The 20918-nt window shown below is 38.2% G+C and overlaps 2 protein-coding genes across 2 annotated transcripts; both read right to left on the bottom strand.

The window, feature by feature from the left end:
* Nucleotides 1-818: 818 nt before the first annotated feature.
* On the bottom strand, nucleotides 819-5919 carry eif3j (eukaryotic translation initiation factor 3 subunit J). The gene is made up of 8 exons (XM_005813258.2): nucleotides 5770-5919; nucleotides 5535-5623; nucleotides 3204-3261; nucleotides 2990-3093; nucleotides 2806-2902; nucleotides 2440-2598; nucleotides 2254-2327; nucleotides 819-1997 (listed from the first exon to the last, which is right to left on the bottom strand). The coding sequence occupies exons 1-8, from the start codon at nucleotides 5780-5782 to the stop codon at nucleotides 1869-1871; spliced, it is 723 nt and encodes a 240-aa protein (XP_005813315.1). The 5' UTR covers nucleotides 5783-5919; the 3' UTR covers nucleotides 819-1868.
* A 1106-nt stretch (nucleotides 5920-7025) lies between these two features.
* LOC111608362 (stereocilin-like) lies at nucleotides 7026-19457 on the bottom strand. The gene is made up of 25 exons (XM_023332051.1): nucleotides 19242-19457; nucleotides 18478-18543; nucleotides 18265-18375; nucleotides 18013-18167; nucleotides 17032-17218; nucleotides 16516-16631; nucleotides 16063-16192; nucleotides 15788-15970; nucleotides 14943-14978; nucleotides 14654-14845; nucleotides 14342-14482; nucleotides 13933-13991; nucleotides 13639-13774; nucleotides 13464-13552; nucleotides 12998-13133; nucleotides 12235-12431; nucleotides 11127-11217; nucleotides 10731-10902; nucleotides 9825-10000; nucleotides 9556-9711; nucleotides 9198-9340; nucleotides 8947-9095; nucleotides 7892-7989; nucleotides 7616-7754; nucleotides 7026-7434 (listed from the first exon to the last, which is right to left on the bottom strand). The coding sequence occupies exons 1-25, from the start codon at nucleotides 19449-19451 to the stop codon at nucleotides 7352-7354; spliced, it is 3351 nt and encodes a 1116-aa protein (XP_023187819.1). The 5' UTR covers nucleotides 19452-19457; the 3' UTR covers nucleotides 7026-7351.
* Between the last annotated feature and the right edge of the window lie 1461 nt (nucleotides 19458-20918).

The following is a 20918-nucleotide window of genomic DNA, read 5'->3' as shown; positions in this document are numbered from 1 at the left end:
ATGCCAATCCTAAATACCGAAATAGAAAACGACTTGATCTTTTTATTTTTTAAATTTAATACACCTTTTTTCAATTCTGGAAAACTGATACAACAGTAATCCAATTGCAAATGCTTAAATAGTTCCTGCAAATAAGAATTTCTTCCCTCAGAGATTCTGGTTGGTCAAGCTTAAAACGTTTCCTTGTATTAGTTTCCAGTTAAACGTAACTGGAACAGACCACAAGATACTTTTATGCAAATACACAAAGCAAAATTGACACTTTTATGCAAATAAACATTCAAAACAAAAGTACCAGTGCATCAAGATTTTTAAGACAGGCTTTGCATTACTGGATTTATTTAAAAATGTCAAATCTGATTTGAGATTGACCTTAGACTAGCTGTTATAAGGTTTAGCTACCTGTCATACAGCTGATTCCTCTTCATTATCCCTTTTAAGTTTTGATTTTAATGTTACTGTTTGTCTTTTTTCTAAATTGGGAATCTTATGACAAAAATCCAACTTGTTTTGCAGCCATCCTGGATTGGTTTTAAAAGCCAGCAACAATTTCAGGCTCAGTTGGCCCAGTCGTTCACCGGGTATGAGCTTTTTTTTTTTTTCTGTTACAACTACAAACATATCCAGTTTGTCAAACGTTTCAGCTTTAGCTGAATATTTTGGTAACCTGGTAAGTCCTGATAAGTTTTTTTTAATCACTGTCAAATGTGGCAGCATTGTAGAACAATCACATTCTTATTGACACCAGATTTTGTTAAATGTGAATGGACATTTTTTTCAGGTTCTGTTTATGCACATCAAGAATGACCAACACACAATTTGCTCTCCTGACCAGTCATTTATTAAATTAAGATGCTTAAAAAACAGATGTTATATCTTCAAAATTGCATGTATTGAACCGCCTGTGTAAGATTGGAACTGGTCATGAGCGAGAGCAGAAAAAGGAGAAAGATGCCGCTTTCAACTAACTGAAGCCCATATGAAGACATGTGGAGCCCATTAGCCTCCGCTCCTCATCACACTTGATACAAGCCTGCAGAAGCAACAATTAGAGACCAGTTGCAGCAAGTTACTCTATTTGCCTGATCTGTTGGTTTTCTGCATTAGTAAAACTCAAATTAGTAAGTTACATTTCTGTCATGCAAAAGAAAATACTTTTAAGCATCATTTGCTCCATATTTTCAAGGATATTCCAGAGATGTATCAAGAGAATGGCTGTGAGGTTTTAAAGTCACATTTATTATACTCTATCCCTTTTATCTTATATTGAATGTCATGTGCACTCTTTAAAATTATCACTACTCTTATGTTGTGCCTTTCTCAAATAACCCACAATGCAACTGCTCCAGAGATGAATAATAAACTGAATAATTGTTCTGCATTTGGCAACCCAAGAGATATTAACTATATACATTTTTCCTGTAAAATACCTAACCACAGTTCAGTGTGACCTATAATACATGACATTCTGGTTTAGGAATTTGCATAGAACCTTGTTTCTATGTCACTTTACTTACAACTGCTGTACTGCCATTTTAACAGGAGCAACATTTATTTAAAAAAAAAACAGCCCTGCAAAATTTAGACAGCAGCAGTTACAACTGTATTCTTCTTTGAAGCTGGGTCACACAACAGATTCCACATGATTGTGTGCGAGTTGAGGCTGAATGAGACGGAAAAGGCCATTCTGTACATTAAGAGTGCTGAGACTGGATGCTCCCAGGTATTGTCCCTCTGGTAACTGAAGCAAAATGAAAGGGGCGGCACATAGTTCAGATTTCCCAGGATGGCACTGGACAGCATGGGAAGGTACAGCTGTACTTTTGATGGTTAAGAAGGAGGGGAGGAAAGTAGTAATGGAGCCTATGTCACATGAAGTCCTCGTAGTCCTGGGCATAACCTCCGTCAAACTCTGCATAGTCAAGGTCGTCTCTCATCTGTGCTTTCAGTCCACCTCCAGGTACAACTCCTTTCTTCTTCTTCTTTCCTTTGTTTTGCTGAGAAGAAAAAAATACACGACTTAAATTATATGGAACGTTTTTAGAAAGTCATCCAACTATGCTTTATATGTGAATTAAACTAAACAAACCATGACACATCAAGCATATCAAACGTTAGACTGCGTATAACACACAAAATATAACATATTCCCATTACTGTATGAACACACAGTACCAAGCTGGAGTAGATTAACAGCACCCCCTGCTGCCCATAAAGCTTTATTCAAATTCAAAAGAAAAGCATAAGACTTACCTTTTCTTGTTTCTGTTTTTCACTAAGTAGGACTGAAAGTGAACTACTGATTTTCTTCAAGTCATCTACTTCCACTGTAAAAACAAAAGAAAACTATAACTTCAGAACTTGGTTTTAAAAAGGCGCCAATATTCATTTAATACTTTCCGATATTGTCGGAAATATTGATAAAAGTTGTTTTCTTACATGAAATACAAAGTTCCCGAAACAATGAATCCAAGAAACTTGAATAATGGACTGATTTTTCAAACTGAGTTATCTTTTCTTTCAGCAGTTTTTCAAATTCTGTGAATTCTTCTTTGGAGGATGGACACATGGCATCAATTCCTGCGACAGTATTAACACCTACAAAAACAAGGACAAGGTTTTAAAATGTATGAAGTCAAAGAGTAAAAATCCTACTACAGTACAGCACATAATAAATATATCTACTCTAATATATCATTAGATACCCACATTTAAGAGGATTTTGGTTGCCTGAGCTCAAGCCATCCTTAAAACATTCAGAAAGCAGTAAGAAGTTAAATCCCAGAATATGGGGTCATCTCCTACCAAAAGCATCTTTTGCTAGCTCCAAGTCTGCATCTTCCTGTAGTTTCTTGACTCTTAACTTCTCTGCGAGTTGTTCATCTTGAGTAAATTCTTCAGGCTAGAACAACACAAACCAAATGTAAAGTCACATTTAAAAAAGGCAAAAAAAAAATATCCCTTTCATTTGTTGTGCAATGATACTTACATTCTCCTCTGTCTCCCTTTTCTGTTCTTCTTGTTTCTTCCTTAGCTGATTTTCCTTCTCTTTAATCTTTTCAGTCAGCCTTTTCTTTTCAGAAACTTTTGTTTCTGGAAATTTATTTTTGCATATATAACATTTAGTTTTGAAAACAAAGTTGAAAGCTAAAATTAAAAGGACAAATACAATGTGTAACAATCATACACATTTAAAACCTTACCTGTTTTCTTCACCTCTACTTTTTTCTCCTCCTCTTCATCTTCATCATCCCAGTTGTCCTGTAAACAAATAAAAATTACACTGTTGAAAAGATTCTGAAAAATTTCATTTTGAATAAGGTTATAATAATTTTCTTAATAAAGTCCTTGCTGTAAAGTCAACAATTCATTCAGAACATAAAATGAAACAATTTTCAAGATTATATAATTACAAATTTCTGTGGGATATGACATTCTTTGTTAAATCATACCAGGCTCTCTTTTCCTGGTATGATTTAATAACCAGGAACTTTATATAAAAGTTGTTTATTTTATATAAAGGGCTCTCTCTTTGTTGGATCAATTGTAAATCTTAAGATAATGGTGGAAAAATTAGAAAAGTGACCATTCTAATATAAAATGTTAGTGTCTTCCATTTAGTTTTCCCTTTCACTGTAAAAAGTTGACACGTAAGCTAGATAAGTACAGAGTAATAAAAGCAACCCTTTTAAAACCGATAGATCGTATCTGAATGTAATGACATTTTTTTTGATTGAATAAATGAATGTCATCTTTCTGTCCTGAGATTAAAATTGAAATTAAATATTTGTTTAAATAAACCGTAAACAACTTTGAAAGTTTTCTTTTCTAAGTTCCATGTAACATTAAGCCAAAATAAACTGACAGACAAGAAAAAAAAAAAGATAAAGACCAACAAGCAAAGCAGTTTAAAGTTATGGATAGCTTCTTTTAGAAAACAAATTCTACACATCTGAACCTTCAAGTTATTTTAAATTGTTTAATAACTTGTTTTTATTTTGGCAATATTTATGAAGTCATCTTTATAAATATATGGTCTTAATTTGTTTTTAGCAGGTTTGCGACCATGTGCCACTTCTTGATTATTTACTTAAAGTTAAATAGATTACATTTTATAGAGTTTAGTTGAAATTGTTAATAAATAAATGACAAGGAGAAAGTCAAATTTAAATCAAAAATAATGTTCTTTGCTTCTACCTACTTTAATGTCCACTTCACTTTCCATTTAAGGAAAATTTTATTGTACCAAATACAAAAAAAAACTTGAAAATATGAGATGGACTGATTAAATAAATTAATTATTTATCAATTAATGTAAGGGGCTGTCTTAGTTTAAAGATAATCCCCATATGAACAGGAAGTGGACTTTATTGCAAAAATTGTCATGAACAGGTAAAAGATCGTATAACCTGAAAAACAGACCCTATGTGTGCATGCACCTGATTAACAAAATTCTTTATCTTGAAAATAGCTTGTGGCTGAAAATTTAAAGGAGTTAAGATGGCAGGTTTTTACTCCCATTACTTAAGTATGCTAAAATAGAAATGTACATGATATTTCAGATACTACTAAAGGGACGACTGCTGTAGACAAATGTTTTTCTCTTTACACCATAATCTGTTTTCTAAACCTAGAAAATACTACAAGCCAGAAAAGACAACCTAGAAACACTGACGCCATATGTGACCGACAACAATCGACTCTGCCAGCTCTTTCCTAACGCTTATTGAGAAGTTTCTGGAAAGAAAACAAGCCAACGTTACTGCAAGGACCAACTATAATCCTCTGTGTCTGCAACTCAACATCGGCTTATATCTTTATAAAACCTAAAGGCGCCCCGTTGTTTCGTAAAGTTTTTGGCCTAGTTCTTACTTCAGTTGAGTCATCAACCCACTGGATGATTTCCTCCTCTGAGGCTAGAGTTTGTTAGCAAGCTAGCGATGCCGCATGCTGAACGTGACTCAAGCTGGAGGAATTCAAAACTGAACCGGACACCCTGCTCCAAATATTTAATGCTAATAAATTTGTCAAAATACGAAACGTGTGTCACCCGTCACTAAACATTTCAAAAACGCGACATAACTCGGACTGTCAAACGTTGCATCTCACTTTTAAAAGCAAGCGAACTTAGAAGTAAGCACAATGCTAGCAGCTAATTGGCCCGTTAAAATGCTAGCTAGTGGCTAAGCTATTGAAATTTACCCGAAGAGTTTCATCACTATAGGGAACTCCCACACAAAAATTGTATTTTTAACCCAGGTGGTCAGTTGACATGTTGACATCAAGCGTATGAGCAGTATGTTTCAACTCGAACAATGGCCTCTGTCTAGCCGAGTAACAGGCTGCCTTTTAGAGCCACATGAGTTAGCCGTCAGCTAGCACAAAGCTAACCCGATGTTAGGGTTGACGGGGAGAAAGGAGCCGCGGGTGAGGCATGGCGTAACAGCCGGGAAGATAATATTTCAATTCATCGACAAATAACCCCAAATCCAACTCGACAAATGCAACGACACACGCGAATCACGTTAAGTTACCTTAACGTCTTCATCTTCGTCCTCGCCTTCCCATTTGTCCAGCACTGCCGCCTTTTTAATCGGCTCCTCCGGCTCGAAGTTGTCAGCGTCTGTAAAACCAACAACATGATATTCGTCAGGCCAATCCACATCTAACGACTGGGTTTTACAACAGCAGAACGTTGGGCTGCCTAAACAAAGTCTGCTAAAAGCGGATGCTGTGCAGATAGATGTCCTTCCTAAGTTAGTTTCTCACCCCAGTCCGCCATGTCGGCTGTGTTGGTTGTGTTTGACAGGCTCGCAGTAAAGTCAGCGCTGCAGCCCGTTGGCTGGCCACGCTCAGAAACTGCTCCCACGTTCCGGACGTCACTCCCGGATTATCTCCCCGTCACCACTTCCCCAGTGCGCCACCGTCCACTGCCTCAAACGACACAGACCTGGTGGGCACGGATAACATGAAATCCACCCCGCTTCGTCATATTACTGAAAAAATATATAAGTTATGGAACGGAGTTCATAGTGACTATTGCCTTAAACATTTGGGTTATGATTTCGATTTGAGCTAAAAAAAAAATAGGACAATAGTTAAAGTAATATTTAAGCATAATCCCCTCTGAATTTTATTTATTTAGTAGTATATCAGTAACATGTTACTGATGTCGGACCACTTTTTTCAGTAACGAGTAATCTAATGCGTTACTATTTCAAATTCAGTAATCAGATTAAAGTTACTTACCCAAATCACTGAGCGTTACTATTTTCTTTTGTGATGTAATTTTATTTCCTCTACACTATTTATGGTTTATGAGGGGTATAAAATATAATAAATAAGCTCTTTGCTTATATTCTGTATTGTTCAATGGACTGAGAGACTGCTATGATTTTCCCCCCTCCATGTATGGGAAGTACTGTGCTACCATGACGCTGCGAGATAAGTCAGGATAACAGCTGACAGAAAGTTCTTAGGAGGTGTAGCCACACTGAGCTGTTGTCTTGCATGTTAATAATTTGATCACTATGTTGTTTTATGCAACCACTGCACATTACCAGTTTAGCTTTACTGCTATTTTAAGTTTTTTTTCCCCCAAAACACATTAGAGAAAATTGAAAAGTGGAGGAAGAAATCAGTTTTTATTTTGTAATTATTTTGTATTTATGCATTGTTAGGTGAATATTATGTGGATTACAGTAACATTCTCTTAATTTAAACTTTTGTACCCAGTTGAATGAAAAAATGAATAAGGTTGCATGTTGGATGATCATTGAATGCTGTAAGAGGACAGTTCATATATCTAATCAAATATATAGGAGGATTATACAGATAAATAAAGGAATGAATATCAGGAATGTAGCTTGGCAATGAAACAAAAGTGTGAAGTTACGTAGAGAATAAATAAATAAATACGCATAGTTCAGGATGAATTTAGTCTTTAATATTCACAATGTAAAGAGTCCACAATAATGCAAAACGCACTGCAATATTAGAATGGGTTTACCACTGTACTCCCTCTTAGAACATATATTATTTGAAAAGCATATATATATATAAATCTGTAGGTTTGAGGCAGAAGTTGTTTTAATACATTGCGCATAGAGAGTAATAAATTAGGGCAGAATGGATTCAATTAGGCTTATAAAAAATAAATACTGTCTACGTATGTTTTTCTGCCATGAGTTAATCTATAAAGCTTTGGATGTCACACTGACTGATTGCTGCTGAAAACACATTGTGATTGCGATAACTGTCATGTTTATAGTCCAGAGTTGTAAATGAAATGTGCTTTTATTGTTGTGATGAAGCTTCTGATCCAGTAGAGTGAGCAGGTTCATGTGTCGGGTCAGAACAGGACGGCCAGCACCATCAGCAGTCCCAGTATGATGCACAGAAGGCTGTGGCTCTGAGCCAGCCCTGCTGACAAATCTAGGGGAGCACAATGAAACCAATACAAATGTAAAGCGATGCAAAACGTGATATAAAGTTAGTGTTTTTCACCAGCAAAAGGCTGAGTGCTATCTCAGCTGTAAAAACCCCAAGCATACATATTCCTATGGAATCAATATCAGATTACAACAATTTCACAGGCTTTGGCTTTGTGTTTTACCTATGTTTCTTTTCCAGCAAGTCAGCACCATGTCAATAGCTCTTCTCTGGACATCTGTCAGAGCTGAGCGCTGCTCTGGAGTCAATGCATAAGCCTGCTCATAGGTGAACATGTTGATCTGGTTCTCGTGAAATACCACCTTGGAGAAACGGCCAAATACACAAGAAAGCAATTGAACATGACGGCAGGAGAAGACAAAATGAGAAGTTTATGGAAGACCTGCAGCAAAACTCACTCTGCGGAAGCTTTTGATAAACATTAAACATCTAAACTTACAGAAAACTTCTTAGGTGGTATCATGGACATAGCCATGGGTGAGATTCCTTCGATTTGCTCTTTCGCCAGAGATGACATGACAATGTCAGGAAGACCACCTGTGAACAGTTTCAAAGACAAAAGCATAGTCACTATGTTGGGTCATTTTTATACATTTGTTTTTAGTTTATCTTATACTGTTTATTATTGTTTTAATATAGAGCTGTTACTTGTGTGTTTCTGTTATTTTACTGTTATTTTATTGCATACATTTTTATGCTGGTTGTTTGAAACTGGGCTGCACAGTGGCGCAGTTGGTAGCACTGTTGCCTTGCAGCAAGAAGGTCCTGGGTTCGATTCCCGGCCGGGGTCTTTCTGCATGGAGATTGCATGTGTGGGTTCTCTCCGGGTACTCCCACAGTCCAAAAACATGACTGTCAGGTTAATTAGAGAGACTGTCTCTCTCTGTGAGTGTGTGTGTGAATGGTTGTTTGTCCTGTATGTCTCTGTGTTGCCCTGCGACAGACTGGCGACCTGTTCAGGGTGAACCCCACCTCTCGCCTGGAACGTAGCTAGAGATAGGCACCAGCAACCCTCCCGACCCCATCAGGGACAAAGGGTGAACAGAAAATGGATGGATGTTTGAAATGTATTTTTTACCAGGAGTGGTGCATTTCTGCAGTATAGACGCGGAGAAGTGTTTTTGTTTTCTTTACAGATTATCCGTCTCATGCCACGCTGTCACAACATAATGATAATTAAAACAGATATATAAAATACCAGATTTTTTTTAAAAATAAAAGGTTAATAAAAGGTTTTTTTTAAATAAAAGGTACATACTACAGCTTTAAGTGCACATATTTTATGTTTTGTATAATTTGTGTTTTTCACTAAACTTTTTTTTCCAATTGGTAATCATTGTTTTACCCTAATTTGTTGGAATAACCCTGGGAAAAAATGTCCCACTTTGTTTTATGTCATTTGTTTTACTAATAAGTGACAAATAATTTGAGCTGAGTTATCAGAAAATTAAAGGTATCAGTCAAAGTTGAACACTCGAGTCAACGATTCAGTACCTGCCAGAGATCCGATCTCAATAAACACATCTGTGCCCCATGAGCTCATGAATCCAAAAGCAAGATTGTGGGTGAGCAGCCCAACCAAAGCCCCCATCTGCTCCTCTGAGCAGGTCAGGTTGAGCTTTCCCAGCCAAAGAACCGCCTTACTGCAGCCAGCAGGGGGAGACATAACACAAGAAGACTGTAAATACAAGTGCCACGCTGAGCTGTGAAAAAGACAGCTCCTTCTTTGTGGTACCTGATCTCACCTGAACTCCACATTGTTAAAAGTGTTGATCTCTGCGATTTGAGCTCCGCACACAATGTGGCCCAGGGCCACCAGCATACTGGAGTCAAGCTTACTTGGTATCAGTTTGGTAGAGTCTAACACGGCGGTAAACAGTGCAGTCAGCTAGAAAGATGAGCAAAACATAATGTTAGGTTAATCCTTGTCAAGGCAACAGGATGTAAACTGGTGTGAAGAAGCATGATATGGTGCTGCTATATTTTAAAAAAAAGATTACTTTTCTCCCATTAAGATTACTACCTCTAAATGTTGTCTTCAAAATATATAAAAACAACGAAAAGTTACATTTTGTAAAACATTACAGTGCAGAAATAGGCTACCTGTCTTTTGTTCCAGGTTTTGAGAGCTCCCAAAGCACTGATACTCCGTCGCTCTGTCAGTCGAAGAGTTCTCAGCTCCTCTGGTGTCAGCTCTACTGCTATCTCACCCAGCTGAGCAATCACAGACTGGGAGAAGGAGGCGGTGGGTCCGTATATCTTCACATGGTGCAGAGTGACCCAGAAGAAGACAGGATTGACATCAAATGTTAAAACTCATAAGTGCTATCTCGCCTATGAAGTACTGACGTATGTCCCCTGGTGGGTCTAACCTTTTTGACTCTTTTGAGAATCTCGACACGCTGGTAGGATGCAAGAAATGGGTCCTGGCCTATCAGCTCCAGACAGTTGGAGAAGGCCAATGAAGACATGCTGCTGAAGCTGCTGGGGGTCCAAGCAGAGGGGAGCGTGGTGTGCAAAATCTCACAGGTAGGAACAATTGGAGGCGCTTAGAGAGAAGAAACACAGACAAAAAATAGTGGTCTGGGGCTGCAACGTTAAGTTCATCCACTGGTTTCTCATTGTTTATAAAAACCTCAATGAGAAATAAACCCAACAAGTTAAACATTTAGCACAATATTGAGTTTCAGTTGTCTGTCTTTGGTTCTGTAGATTACATAAATCTTTAGACAAAGATGAGTTGTCAAGTTTTCTTTGGAAGAAAAAGCTTCTGTCTTAAAGCTCTACTCCTTAGTCCATTCACACGGAGAATACATTGATTTAAAATAAAATCAATTCTAACCAGAAATTCCTGCAGCTCCTTACATATTTACTTTTAAATAATGAGACCCTTGTGAACTTTTGTAAGCTCTCTGCAAAGGATGGCTTTGGCTAAATGATGCTAAGGAAAAATCAGACTCACTATAATTTGGGTTTGATGTAAACTCAAAAAGATTGGATGCTGAAATTGAATCAAAAGGTTATTTTAACAAAGTTAATTTAAGGATGTGCATATCTATGCAACAAAGTTACTACAACTTTATACTTTTCTGATTTCTACACTAACAGATATTGTTTGTCTTGCAGTTGAGTTGTACAGGATATACGTTGCATTAAAGTGAAAAAAGTCATTAAGAAATCATTTATCATGATTTCACATCACAAAAACCTGACATTTGAAATTTTTTTACATAAAGTGTACCACAGAATCACTTTATATGAACCACAGTGATGCTCACATGACATATAATTCATTTTAAGGAAGCCCAGGAAAAACTGCAGAACGAACTGCCGTTTGCTAAAAACATCCTTTATTTCGTTCATGTCTGAGCAGAGGATCCCCACGTCACCATCTTCCCACTGACGCTGGCTCATGAACAGCTTCTCTATGCGCCCCACTGTCATCAGTGGCTGTGGAAACAAAAGCAAAAACACAATCGTGTGTGGGTAGCTCACAGGTAAACAGGAACTTCATCACCTGATTCCTAAGCACGCTAGAGAACTGACACCTGAAGGATTTCTTTTCAGCCTTTGTATGCCTGACCTGCCCTGAGATCATATTCCAGTCGAGCAAAACCCACAATGGATATGTTACGGGAAAGAATCTGTTACAGAATCTGTTGCAGTGAACTCACCAATGGCAAGTCCTGCAAAACGTTAAGAGGCAGGAAGAAGAGAAATCGTCCCACTGCACTAAGCGTTGCCTGGTTCCAGTTCTTCACTGGCCTGTAAGCAAGTACACAAATCCCTCATGAGCTCAACAGCTTACCATTCTACAACGGCTTTTAAATGTTAACATTTTACATGGCAACTCATCTGTATAAGAGTTACAATTCAACATGGCAATTTTTTTCTCCAATGGCGCATCACTGCATGTTTCATTCATACTCAAACTAATATTTTCCCCAGGAGAAACTGGAACATTTGCATCCCAGTTTCTATTAAGACAAAATTAAATGCACAGAATGGAAAACTTACAAATATCACCTTAAGTGTTTAGCCTAAGTCTTGTGTAATCCTGAGATTGATCAAATCTAGAAATAAATTTGATGTATAAATTTGTCTTAAATATGGACAGATGCTCTTATACGTACCTATGCTGTAATAATTTTTTATAAACTAACAAGAACCACACCTTTACGGTTTTTTAAAAAAAAATCTGAGCTGTAGATGTTACAAAAAGAAAACTGGGGCAATTTCAGACTTTCCCAGGTATTTTTTCTTTTAATCACAATAACATTTAGTTAATTAACTCCAAAACACCTTGCAAATGGATTTAGATTACTATTCATGGGAGTCATCTGAAGAAGACTGATTCAACCTGAGTTTGCTCAGTTAGGAAGAACTTATTCTGGAAGTTTGTGACACACAGAATGTCTAGCAAATTAACGAGGTGAAATGAAAATAGAAGCCTAATTTAATTAAAATGTTAACAGTTTGATACAGCATAACTGTTCCATATAGGGTAAAGTATATACATCGTCAAGATTTCAATGAAGCTAACATCATATTTAACCCTTTGTAATACACAATGTATTTTTCTAGCAAAGAGACTAACTGAATAGTTGTTTAGGCAAATTACTAAAACAATCTTTAGAGCTGAGATTAGTTGCGGTTTTCAAAATGTGCTTTATGAACAGCTTGGTTTCTCTTTAGTTCTCTGTACAATTGTTCCACATTTGCTCTTTGTTTCTCATAGGTTGAATGATTTTTGAGTCTCTTTTCAGTCTGTGATATCTTTACCCAAAAACAGCCGGTTCTTGAAGAATACGGGCCACAATTTCCATCTTGCTGCTGCTGTAGCAAAGCCTTTGGAGGTAATCCAGGTTTTTAGTGAAGAAGCTTCGATCCACCTGAACGAAAACTTCATCCGCCACAAATGGGGCCATAATGTCTAGTGAACGAAACTCCTCTTCAGTGAATGGCCCAGTGTACATGTTCTACAGAGAAAAGTCAAAAACGCCTGAGTGATAAAGCAGAGCACTTACATTTCTGACTGAGAGGTAATGTATATAAAACAATAAGGTTTCTGATCTTAACTAGGTGTAGATTTGATTTAACGGTAATTGTGACCAAATTCAGGAGTTTGGATAATGCAGTCCTTCCTACCCAAAACTAAAGAAATATATAAGTCATTTGTAATTATTTTGTTGCACATTAAAAATCCATAATTGTAACTCTTTTCTCAGGTCCAGAACTTAAATAAAGCTCTGACAACATTTCAAGAGACAAGTGTTACAAACTTACACCAGTGTGATCATATGGATGAAAACAACTACCAGTTTTTTTCTTTGATTTGGGTAACAAGCCACTTTGAGAAATCATATAGTGAAATATTTTGATTTGGAGCCCACAAAAATATATTTAAAAAAAACTTTGAGTAGGAAGTGTTGAGAATGATATCGCATGGGAAAGTTTTAACTTCTCAAAATCTGGACTCTGGTTTATTTGAATTTTAACATTACTAATGTGATATAAGGTGGAGTGGGGGAGTTCATCTACATACCATCCTCTGAATGATTTTGTCCACGAGAATCTCCTGCTGTATTCTAGTTAACATGAGAAAGTGCTGAGGGGAGGCAACAATCATCTTCCTCAGAATGTCCATCATATCTGCAGGAAGCAACCTAATGATGACCATCCTAAAAGCAACGACATGAATACATACACAATGTTTTTCATTTACACAGTCTAAAAATGTGTATATATGAAACATCACAGTTTACTTTATTGCTCTTCAGGCAACAAAGAAATAGAAAATCTTGCTCTGCAATCTCATCTTTACATGTTTCCTGTATTGTAAACTCATTCCAGAATCTTTTTAAAAAGAAAGCAACATGCAGCTGCAGAATAAATTGTTTTAAGCAATCAGTATAAGACCACGGAGCACTTCAAGTAATATTTAGCAGAAATTGTTTTTGACAGACATGAATATGAGGAGTTTGAGAGAAGTTGCAGTTTTTATGACTCACGGTATGCACAAAGCAATTTCAGCTCCAAGATCTTGAAGAAGGTCAGCGAAGAACTGAAGTGGGTACAGCTCCTCAATCACACACCTTTTCTGTCCACCAGGACAAAACAACACACATGATCCATATATATCACATGCAACGTAAAAAATATGTTGGTTACGCTGGTTAAAATTACCAGCGCAGTGTGAAGAAGACTGGGCTGTTGCCTGAGGAGGGCCAAGATCTTCCTCACAAAAGGAGGCGACCGATCAGCCTGAAAAAGTTGGTGTAGGTCCTTGCAGCTCACACCCTGAACCAGGGTTCCCAGGCTCCTGAACACACACACAGAAGCGAGAGTTGAACAGTAAAGATGAGGCAAAGCAAGTCACAGATGTGGCATTTAGGTCAATGAAAACAGAAATATTCCTGCTATTTGTTTCTATTTATAAAAACAAAGAATGCCACATGGCAGAAACAAAAATATACTTACAGAAAACTTTGCTTGGTTTGATTTGTGTAAGTATTAACTGCCTTGACAATGGCTTGAGCCTGTAGGATAAAATGGAAAAAAGGTTTTAAAACATGATCTTATCTTTCTGTTAACTTTCAAAAATGTGACACGAAAATGGTGTGGCATCAAAATGCAAGTTGTTTGCATGGTTTAACTGCTTAATAATCGCGATTCTGAGGAAGCACAGAGAACTCAAACTTCTCTGACATTAATGTTGCCAATGCTATAAAAATCGAAAACATCTCTGACATCTGCACAGACAGCATGTGTGTGTGGTAGGCAGCAGGTGAGGATGTGTTGAGCTTTGATTACAGTTGAAGCAAAATTTTATATTAAATCTCTAAAGTATTTTTATATGTTTTCAAATTCAGTGGCAACTCTGCAATACCTGCTGCGTTTTCCAGGGTTTCGTGGCGGTCTTGGAGAGATTTTTCACAAGAAGCGGTGTTCTTGAAAGGACACATATCAGAGGCGTCCATCTGAGCAGAGGCTCCATGTCGTCCAACCAGCTGACAACTTCAGGGAAGCCCTAAAAAAAAAAAAAAAAAAACATGTAGCAAATCACTTCTACAAATAAAGATCTAAATCTTTGATTTTCAATTTCTTTCTTTTGGATCTTCTATTCAAATTTGAACTTTCAAACAGAACATGTTTGTACTGAACATGACATCAGTGTGAATAACCCTCGCATCTTCAGTACCCATAGTTTCGTGGCAATGGCGTTTGTTTCCGGCGCACAGAAGACCGACATGTATGGCCGGCAGAGAGCGGGAGTGTGTTGAGCGAAGGCCTTCATGGCGGAGAGCAGTCTGTCAGAATTGAGGGACAGGAGGGTCTCTGTCTTTACACCAACAATGAGGGAACCGAGCTCCTCCAGCTGGTCTGGGAGCCGCTGGGAAGAGGGAAGGGCGGCGTGAGGCTACACATGACACCGAGCTTCTCCACACAGCATTCAGTCTATTAAGAGTTTAAGCTTTAAAGTTACTCACTGCGTTAGATAGAAGTTTGTCCACGATTACGGAGGCCTTTGAAACACAGAGAATGAACACAAGCTGCTGTTAAACCTAGTCCCCTACAGCTTATTTAGTTACACAGAAGGTTATCCAACCACCACTGCAAAATAAGTTTGTTGATACAATAAAAAAATGTCAAGGTGTTTGCAACAAGAACATCTTGAGTAGTTTAAATAAAAAACTACTCCATTATCTTGCACACTTATCCTTGCAGGGTTGCGAGGGGTGATTGTCTGTCATCAGTCCATCACAGGCCAATACAGAGACAGACAGCACCATCACACATGCACATAAACACTCACATCAAAGGAGGATTTATAGAAACCAATCGACCTAAAAGTCATGTGACTGTGGGAGGAAGCTGGAGTACCCAGAGAGAACCCACCCATGCACAAGGAGAACATGAAAACTCCATGCAAAAAGATCCTAGGTCAGCATTTAAAATCAGGACTTTTTTGCAAGGCGACAGAGCTACCAACTGCACCTCTGTGCAACCCTAAATTACAACAGCTTATTTTATTTCTTTTTAAATCAACATTACATCCAACTTTGATTGACCACTTCAGTGTCAAAATTATTCAGCCCCGTGAATAGAAACCAAACAACGGTTTCTTTGATTGCATCAGTTGTACTCGGAAAAAGAACATCTCAAATAGCTGGACTGCTGTCAGTAAGGTGTGGCTACTGACAGCTGTAAGGTCTTTGCCATTAGAATCTTACTTCAGATTCTAATGATGGCTGGCCAGAACAAAGAGGAGCCTATTTTATTTAAGGTTCTTTAATCTACGGCCACAGACTGAAAGGGTCCAGTTCCGCTCTACCTGTGTTGGAGTAAACGGTACGGTGCTGAGGGCAGGAAGAGCGGCGAGCAACTGGGATGTCGTCAGACCATTCAGGAAAGTTACGCCCAGCAAGGGCAGGAGTGGAGCGATCTCTTCCAGGCGGTCAGAACTGAGTGAGGATGGGATCTTAAACTCTGGGTTGCTCAGTAAGAGATCTGAAACCTGGACAAAGAATATGACTTGTCTTATTTTTGTTCCTTTTCCATACACATTTTAAAAAACAATAAGGAAAGAAGGGAATGATGCACTCCTACCAGCTGGCTGGGCATACTGAGTCCACTGAGTGTGCAGTTCATAATAATCTCCTGGATGACCTGGAAGACCTCAGTGTTTTTGTAAACAAGGAGATCCTTTGCCTCTGCGAGGCATAAGACATTTCCCAATCTGAAATTAGAAACATTGTTTTAACACACATCAGGAAATCATGTACCCTGCAGAAAGGAAAAACATAAACATTTTCAGAAAAAGTCAATATTTTTTATGAATTAATAGCAATCTTCTGAAGTGCAGCTATGGTCATTTTTTCCACTACTTTAAGATAGATGATGCTTTTTTTATTTTTCATATGACTCTTTCATCATAACTTTCATTTTTATCAATATTCAGTTGTTATATGATGAAATGATAATAACCACTTGTTGCACAAGTTTTATAACATTATATTCTGGATGAGATAATATAAAAAAAAGCCAACGTGTTTTCCTGACCTGATGAGATCCTGAGCTGTCATGTTCCTGTAGGTCCCAATAAGTTTGCTGGCGATGAAATCCTGCTTTAGCGGCGAGAGGGTGTTTCTCTGCAGCACATCCAGTCCGTCCAGCAGCTGCCGATAAACATAAAGCATTGAAATATTGTAAATATTGCAGTTATTACAGCTGTAACATTTACAATGGTGTAATATACAGTGTCCACCACAATGATTAGCACTCCTGCTGTACAAAGAAATTAAAAATGTACAGATACAGAAAACCTATGAAAATCTAACATTTATTTGTTTACAATGATTCACTATTAGGTGGAGTGGACAGTTCAGTGTGTTTTTACTTTCTAAACAATTTCCATAAGAGGATTACTTCTAATAGCGATGGCAGACATTAGAAGAGTCTGTGCTTTTCTTTTGGGCGGCTGGTGAGACACAGCTTTGTTGTGTCCCACGGCTAATCGAACAGTGTCTTGGGTTCTCAGATTCCTCGTCAGGGTGTCAGAGCTCAGAGGGACGTTACCTGAGCAGCTGAGAGGTGTTGGAAGAGTTGGAAAGGCAAGTAGGCGATCAGGTTTCCTGTGACCCTGATGAGTGACTGATGACCTCCAGTGATGTTGGAGGGAGATAAAACTTTGCTGTACCACAAGCCAAAGGCCTCCCGCTGGGCCAGGCTCATCCTGTCCAAGTTCGTGTTAATGATCTCCCGTCTAGGAGGAAACAAAAGCATCAGAAATGTTGTAAAAGCTTGTGAAATACGTACTATGGCTTTTTAAAAATGATCATTACAAAATTCCACATCAAGGCTCAGTTGTATAATAAACCATTTGAAAGTTTGAGGCACATTTAGAATGTATTTTTTGTTAATACACTAGCTAGCAGTCTGAACAAAACCAAACTGTTATAACCTAAGCTTCATATATGTATTGCAGGCATACTGATTTGCAGTGTTATATTCCAAAAGTCCAAGAAAAGATTTCTTTAGGTGGAAGATTATAAGAAACACAGGCTTTCCAAAGATTGAAATCTAGTCAGTGAGCAAGCTTCCTTTACTTTCTATACATAGTGGCACAATGAGACATTAGTTCTCACAGACGTCTGACACCAGAGATGTGTTCAGAGAAATGTAAAATGTATGTATGTAAGTAAGTGAGATTCCAGTATTAAATATAAGTGGGGGGAAAAAATCTCTGTAATTCAGACATAAAGGGCTTCTGATTTCTTGGAGGAATCAGTGCTGTGTCCACACAAAATGAACCTTCTTGAAAACAATCAAGGATTTTTATATTTTTTTTAGGTATTTTCTCACTCACAACCTATGATGAAGCAATTATTTATTCTCAATAGTTTCTTTTAATCTGCTAAGAATACCAACAGCAAAATGATCCCTCTGAAGTTGCTGTGTTTCTATTGCTTTTGTTGGATTAAACCGAAGCTTTATTGAATCCAAATAATCTCATGGACATTACCCTCAACAAAAATGAAAGCTGAAATTATTACTTACAAATTGTCATTGTTCTGTAAGGAGGGAAATGTCTTGATATCATCTGGACTGACTGCGACCAGCAGAGAACCCAGGTCAAGAAGAAGTTTGCTGTCTGTTGCCTGGTGGGTCTTAAGTATCACTGACACCATGGTCGACTGGTACTCTTTAGATAACTGGTAAAATGAGCAACAACAATGCAGTTGGTGAGCATACAATACACTGAGAACATAGTGAGAAGTTGGGGAATTATAAAATTGAAAGTTCAACCACCTTTATGGTGTTCTTGAAACTGTTGTAATACTGAAGGATTAGTCTGATGGTGCTGATATGTGCTGCAGCCAGCACCGGCTTCAGGCTGCTCAAAGGCAAGCTGAGGTACTCCTAAACAGAAGGAGAACAACACGTACACCAAGAGAGGTCAAACTCAAATTGTAAGGGATCATTGCGTCACGGAGCAACATTGATGTTGGGGATGTGTCCAACCTTCATTAAAAGGAGTTCACTGCCGCTCACATCTCTTGATGTCTGCAGCAGATGGCTGAGAACTGTCTGCAGCAAAAACAGACAAATTTTACAGCACTTGTGTCTGGTATACTGTTGACATATATTACTGTAAAAATGTATTGAAGGTTATTCTTTCAGAGAGGCATACATTAAACATTTTTTGTGATCTGAAGGGCCACAATAAAATCTTCCACTCCTACTGAAAATGTTAAGTTTTTTTACTTTTTGCCCCCACTATTTTCAGGTCATTTCTTTTATGTGACCAATATCAGGGGAACTGATTCAAGCCTCTTTCCTCTGACTGCCTTCAGAAGTCATAAATCCTAAGTAGAGCCCATTTCTCTGGTTCTTTTTTAAACCTGTTGCCTAAATAAAATTAATAAAAAAGGTTGTCTCCTTTATTTCAAACCATGACGAAACGAGGCAATGACCCCAGGTGTTTGCACAACACTAGTAATTGTTAACTTAGGTGTAAGCGTGTAGAGATTACACAGGGCAGCAAAGACTTATCACATCAATATCAATTACAGTAATCAAACACCAGCAACAAGCTGGAGGTCAAATGTGCATATGTAGTAATGAAAACTGATTTGATGCATGTTTAAATCAATAATAAACTAAGAGCAGAGCTACACAGAAAACATGTCCATCTTTGTAGTTAATCTTTAGTACTGCCAACCATTCAAAAGGTTTCAACACATTATTGTTATCCTTAGTCTCAGTTCTCAGAATCTACTACCTACCCCAAAGCACTGTAGCAACGCCTTCTTCCTGTCCTGGTTGTTTTCTCTCTGTAAGTAGTCAACAACAGATGTCAGAGCACTTTGTCCTATGGTGGTGTTGACTTGCCAAATGGGACCGATAGAATCCTCCACAGCCAGCAGGATCACCACAGTTGCAGCAACCGCTCGATTCAACACTTCAGTCACAGGTGTAGTCAGCAGACCTTCCATCCTGGAGTTCATGCTCTCCACCCAGCAGTGCACCATCATCTGCAAAACCGTGTTCTGACTGGCACAAGGCTGACATAAGTAGTCTGGGCACATCAAGCTGAACTGCTTGATCAGAGTTTCTGATGCACAATCATTGGGTTCTGTAGTGGTGCTGTTGTTGTTGGGGGAGGTGGTGTAGTTGGTGATTGCCGTACATATTCTGCTCACCCAGGCTGTGAAAGGTTCCCGGGACAGAAACAAGAGGACGCCAGCGTTAGAGCAAATAGATGAGATGAAATTGGCCTGGTCTTTCTCCCAGCACTGAGCCAGGAGAGTTGCATTTGGAAGAGAAGTGATCCAGCTGGAGTACAGACACTGTTCAGCGGCACTGAATCCAGGTCGGATGGTCTGTCCTCCTGCAGTTCCTCCTGCAGTAGGAATCACTGAATAATTGCCGCAGTACCGTATCAGCCAGGCGTTGTCCTGATTGGCCAGCAGGTTCAGAAGGACTGTGCTATTAGCACAGACTTTGGAGGTGAAGTTCTGTGGGTCAATCTCAGCACACAGAGCAAGATCAGTCATGTCCACTATAATGGGACGGGTCCACTCAGAGTACTTGCACACCTAAATTACAGCCAACATACAACAAAGACTGAAAATTATTACAAAACAAGCATCCTGAGTTTCCTTAAATGAATAATGTCTTAATATGGACTGAAGTAGGTTATACTGCACATTAATTAAACTATTGGTAATGGGCTGGGGACCAACATAATCATAATAGTAAGTAACTGTAGGCTTTCATATCAATAACTGTCTAATACAAACTAATGGTTTTGTAAATATCCATAAACGATTTGGAGTTGTTGTTTTTTTAGATGGCATAAATAGTTTTTGAGATCTGCCTTCCTATAATCAGATATAGACCAGATGTTTCTGAGATGGTTTGGACAGCAATCTATCACTGAGAAAATGGAAGCAAATTTTGTATTTTAGTATAAATAAGATCTACAGGTTTCTTATTTACTTTATTTACTGTTCCCATGTCACAATACATTGCCTTAAAATTAAATGTAAAAGCTTAGTTTTTGTTTGGCTAACTATTTTTATGGATTATTATAAAGCATGCCAGTCAACTTTTTGTGTTTTTAGAGTTTTTGAAAACTTTTTCTGTACACATTACTTCCATTAAACTAAACTCACCAGGCTAAATACTACCTTATAAGGTACTCACCTGTGGTGTCACGGTTATTTGCTCCATGTCAATGCAGACGGATGTGAGCCATTTGTTCAGAGGGTTTTCCAGAAGCTTTTCAAACACAGCTGCCTTGCAGCACACGTTCTCCTGAAAGGTAACCTGATCGTTCTGCCAGCAGAGGCCAACGACTGAATCGTCTACCTGCTTCTCAGCCCAGTTTTGGTAGTCGCACCATGCTGCCAGGTTAAAGGAAGGAATTGGCCCAGGGGATGGAGAAACCATAGAGGTGC

This window comes from Xiphophorus maculatus, chromosome 4, assembly GCF_002775205.1.
Source record: "Xiphophorus maculatus strain JP 163 A chromosome 4, X_maculatus-5.0-male, whole genome shotgun sequence".
NCBI classification, from domain to species: domain Eukaryota; kingdom Metazoa; phylum Chordata; class Actinopteri; order Cyprinodontiformes; family Poeciliidae; genus Xiphophorus; species Xiphophorus maculatus.
The sequence above is the reverse complement of the archived record's forward strand: the minus strand, read 5'-3'. Positions and strand labels throughout refer to the sequence as shown.

Excerpts from the sequence above, each read along its gene's own strand:
- eif3j (XM_005813258.2), bottom strand. Across the intron at positions 2,903-2,989 it reads AAAGGGAGACAGAGGAGAAT|CCTGAAGAATTTACTCAAGA; the intron begins GTAAGTATCATT and ends GTGTTGTTCTAG. Across the intron at positions 1,998-2,253 it reads AAAAACAGAAACAAGAAAAG|CAAAACAAAGGAAAGAAGAA; the intron begins GTAAGTCTTATG and ends TTTTCTTCTCAG.
- LOC111608362 (XM_023332051.1), bottom strand. The coding sequence starts at position 19,451 with ATGGAAGGTCTGCTGACTACACCTGTGACTGAAGTGTTGAATCGAGCG. Across the intron at positions 15,971-16,062 it reads TCAGTATGCCCAGCCAGCTG|GTTTCAGATCTCTTACTGAG; the intron begins GTAGGAGTGCAT and ends TTCTTTGTCCAG. Across the intron at positions 14,979-15,787 it reads TACCGTTTACTCCAACACAG|GCCTCCGTAATCGTGGACAA; the intron begins GTAGAGCGGAAC and ends TGTGTTTCAAAG.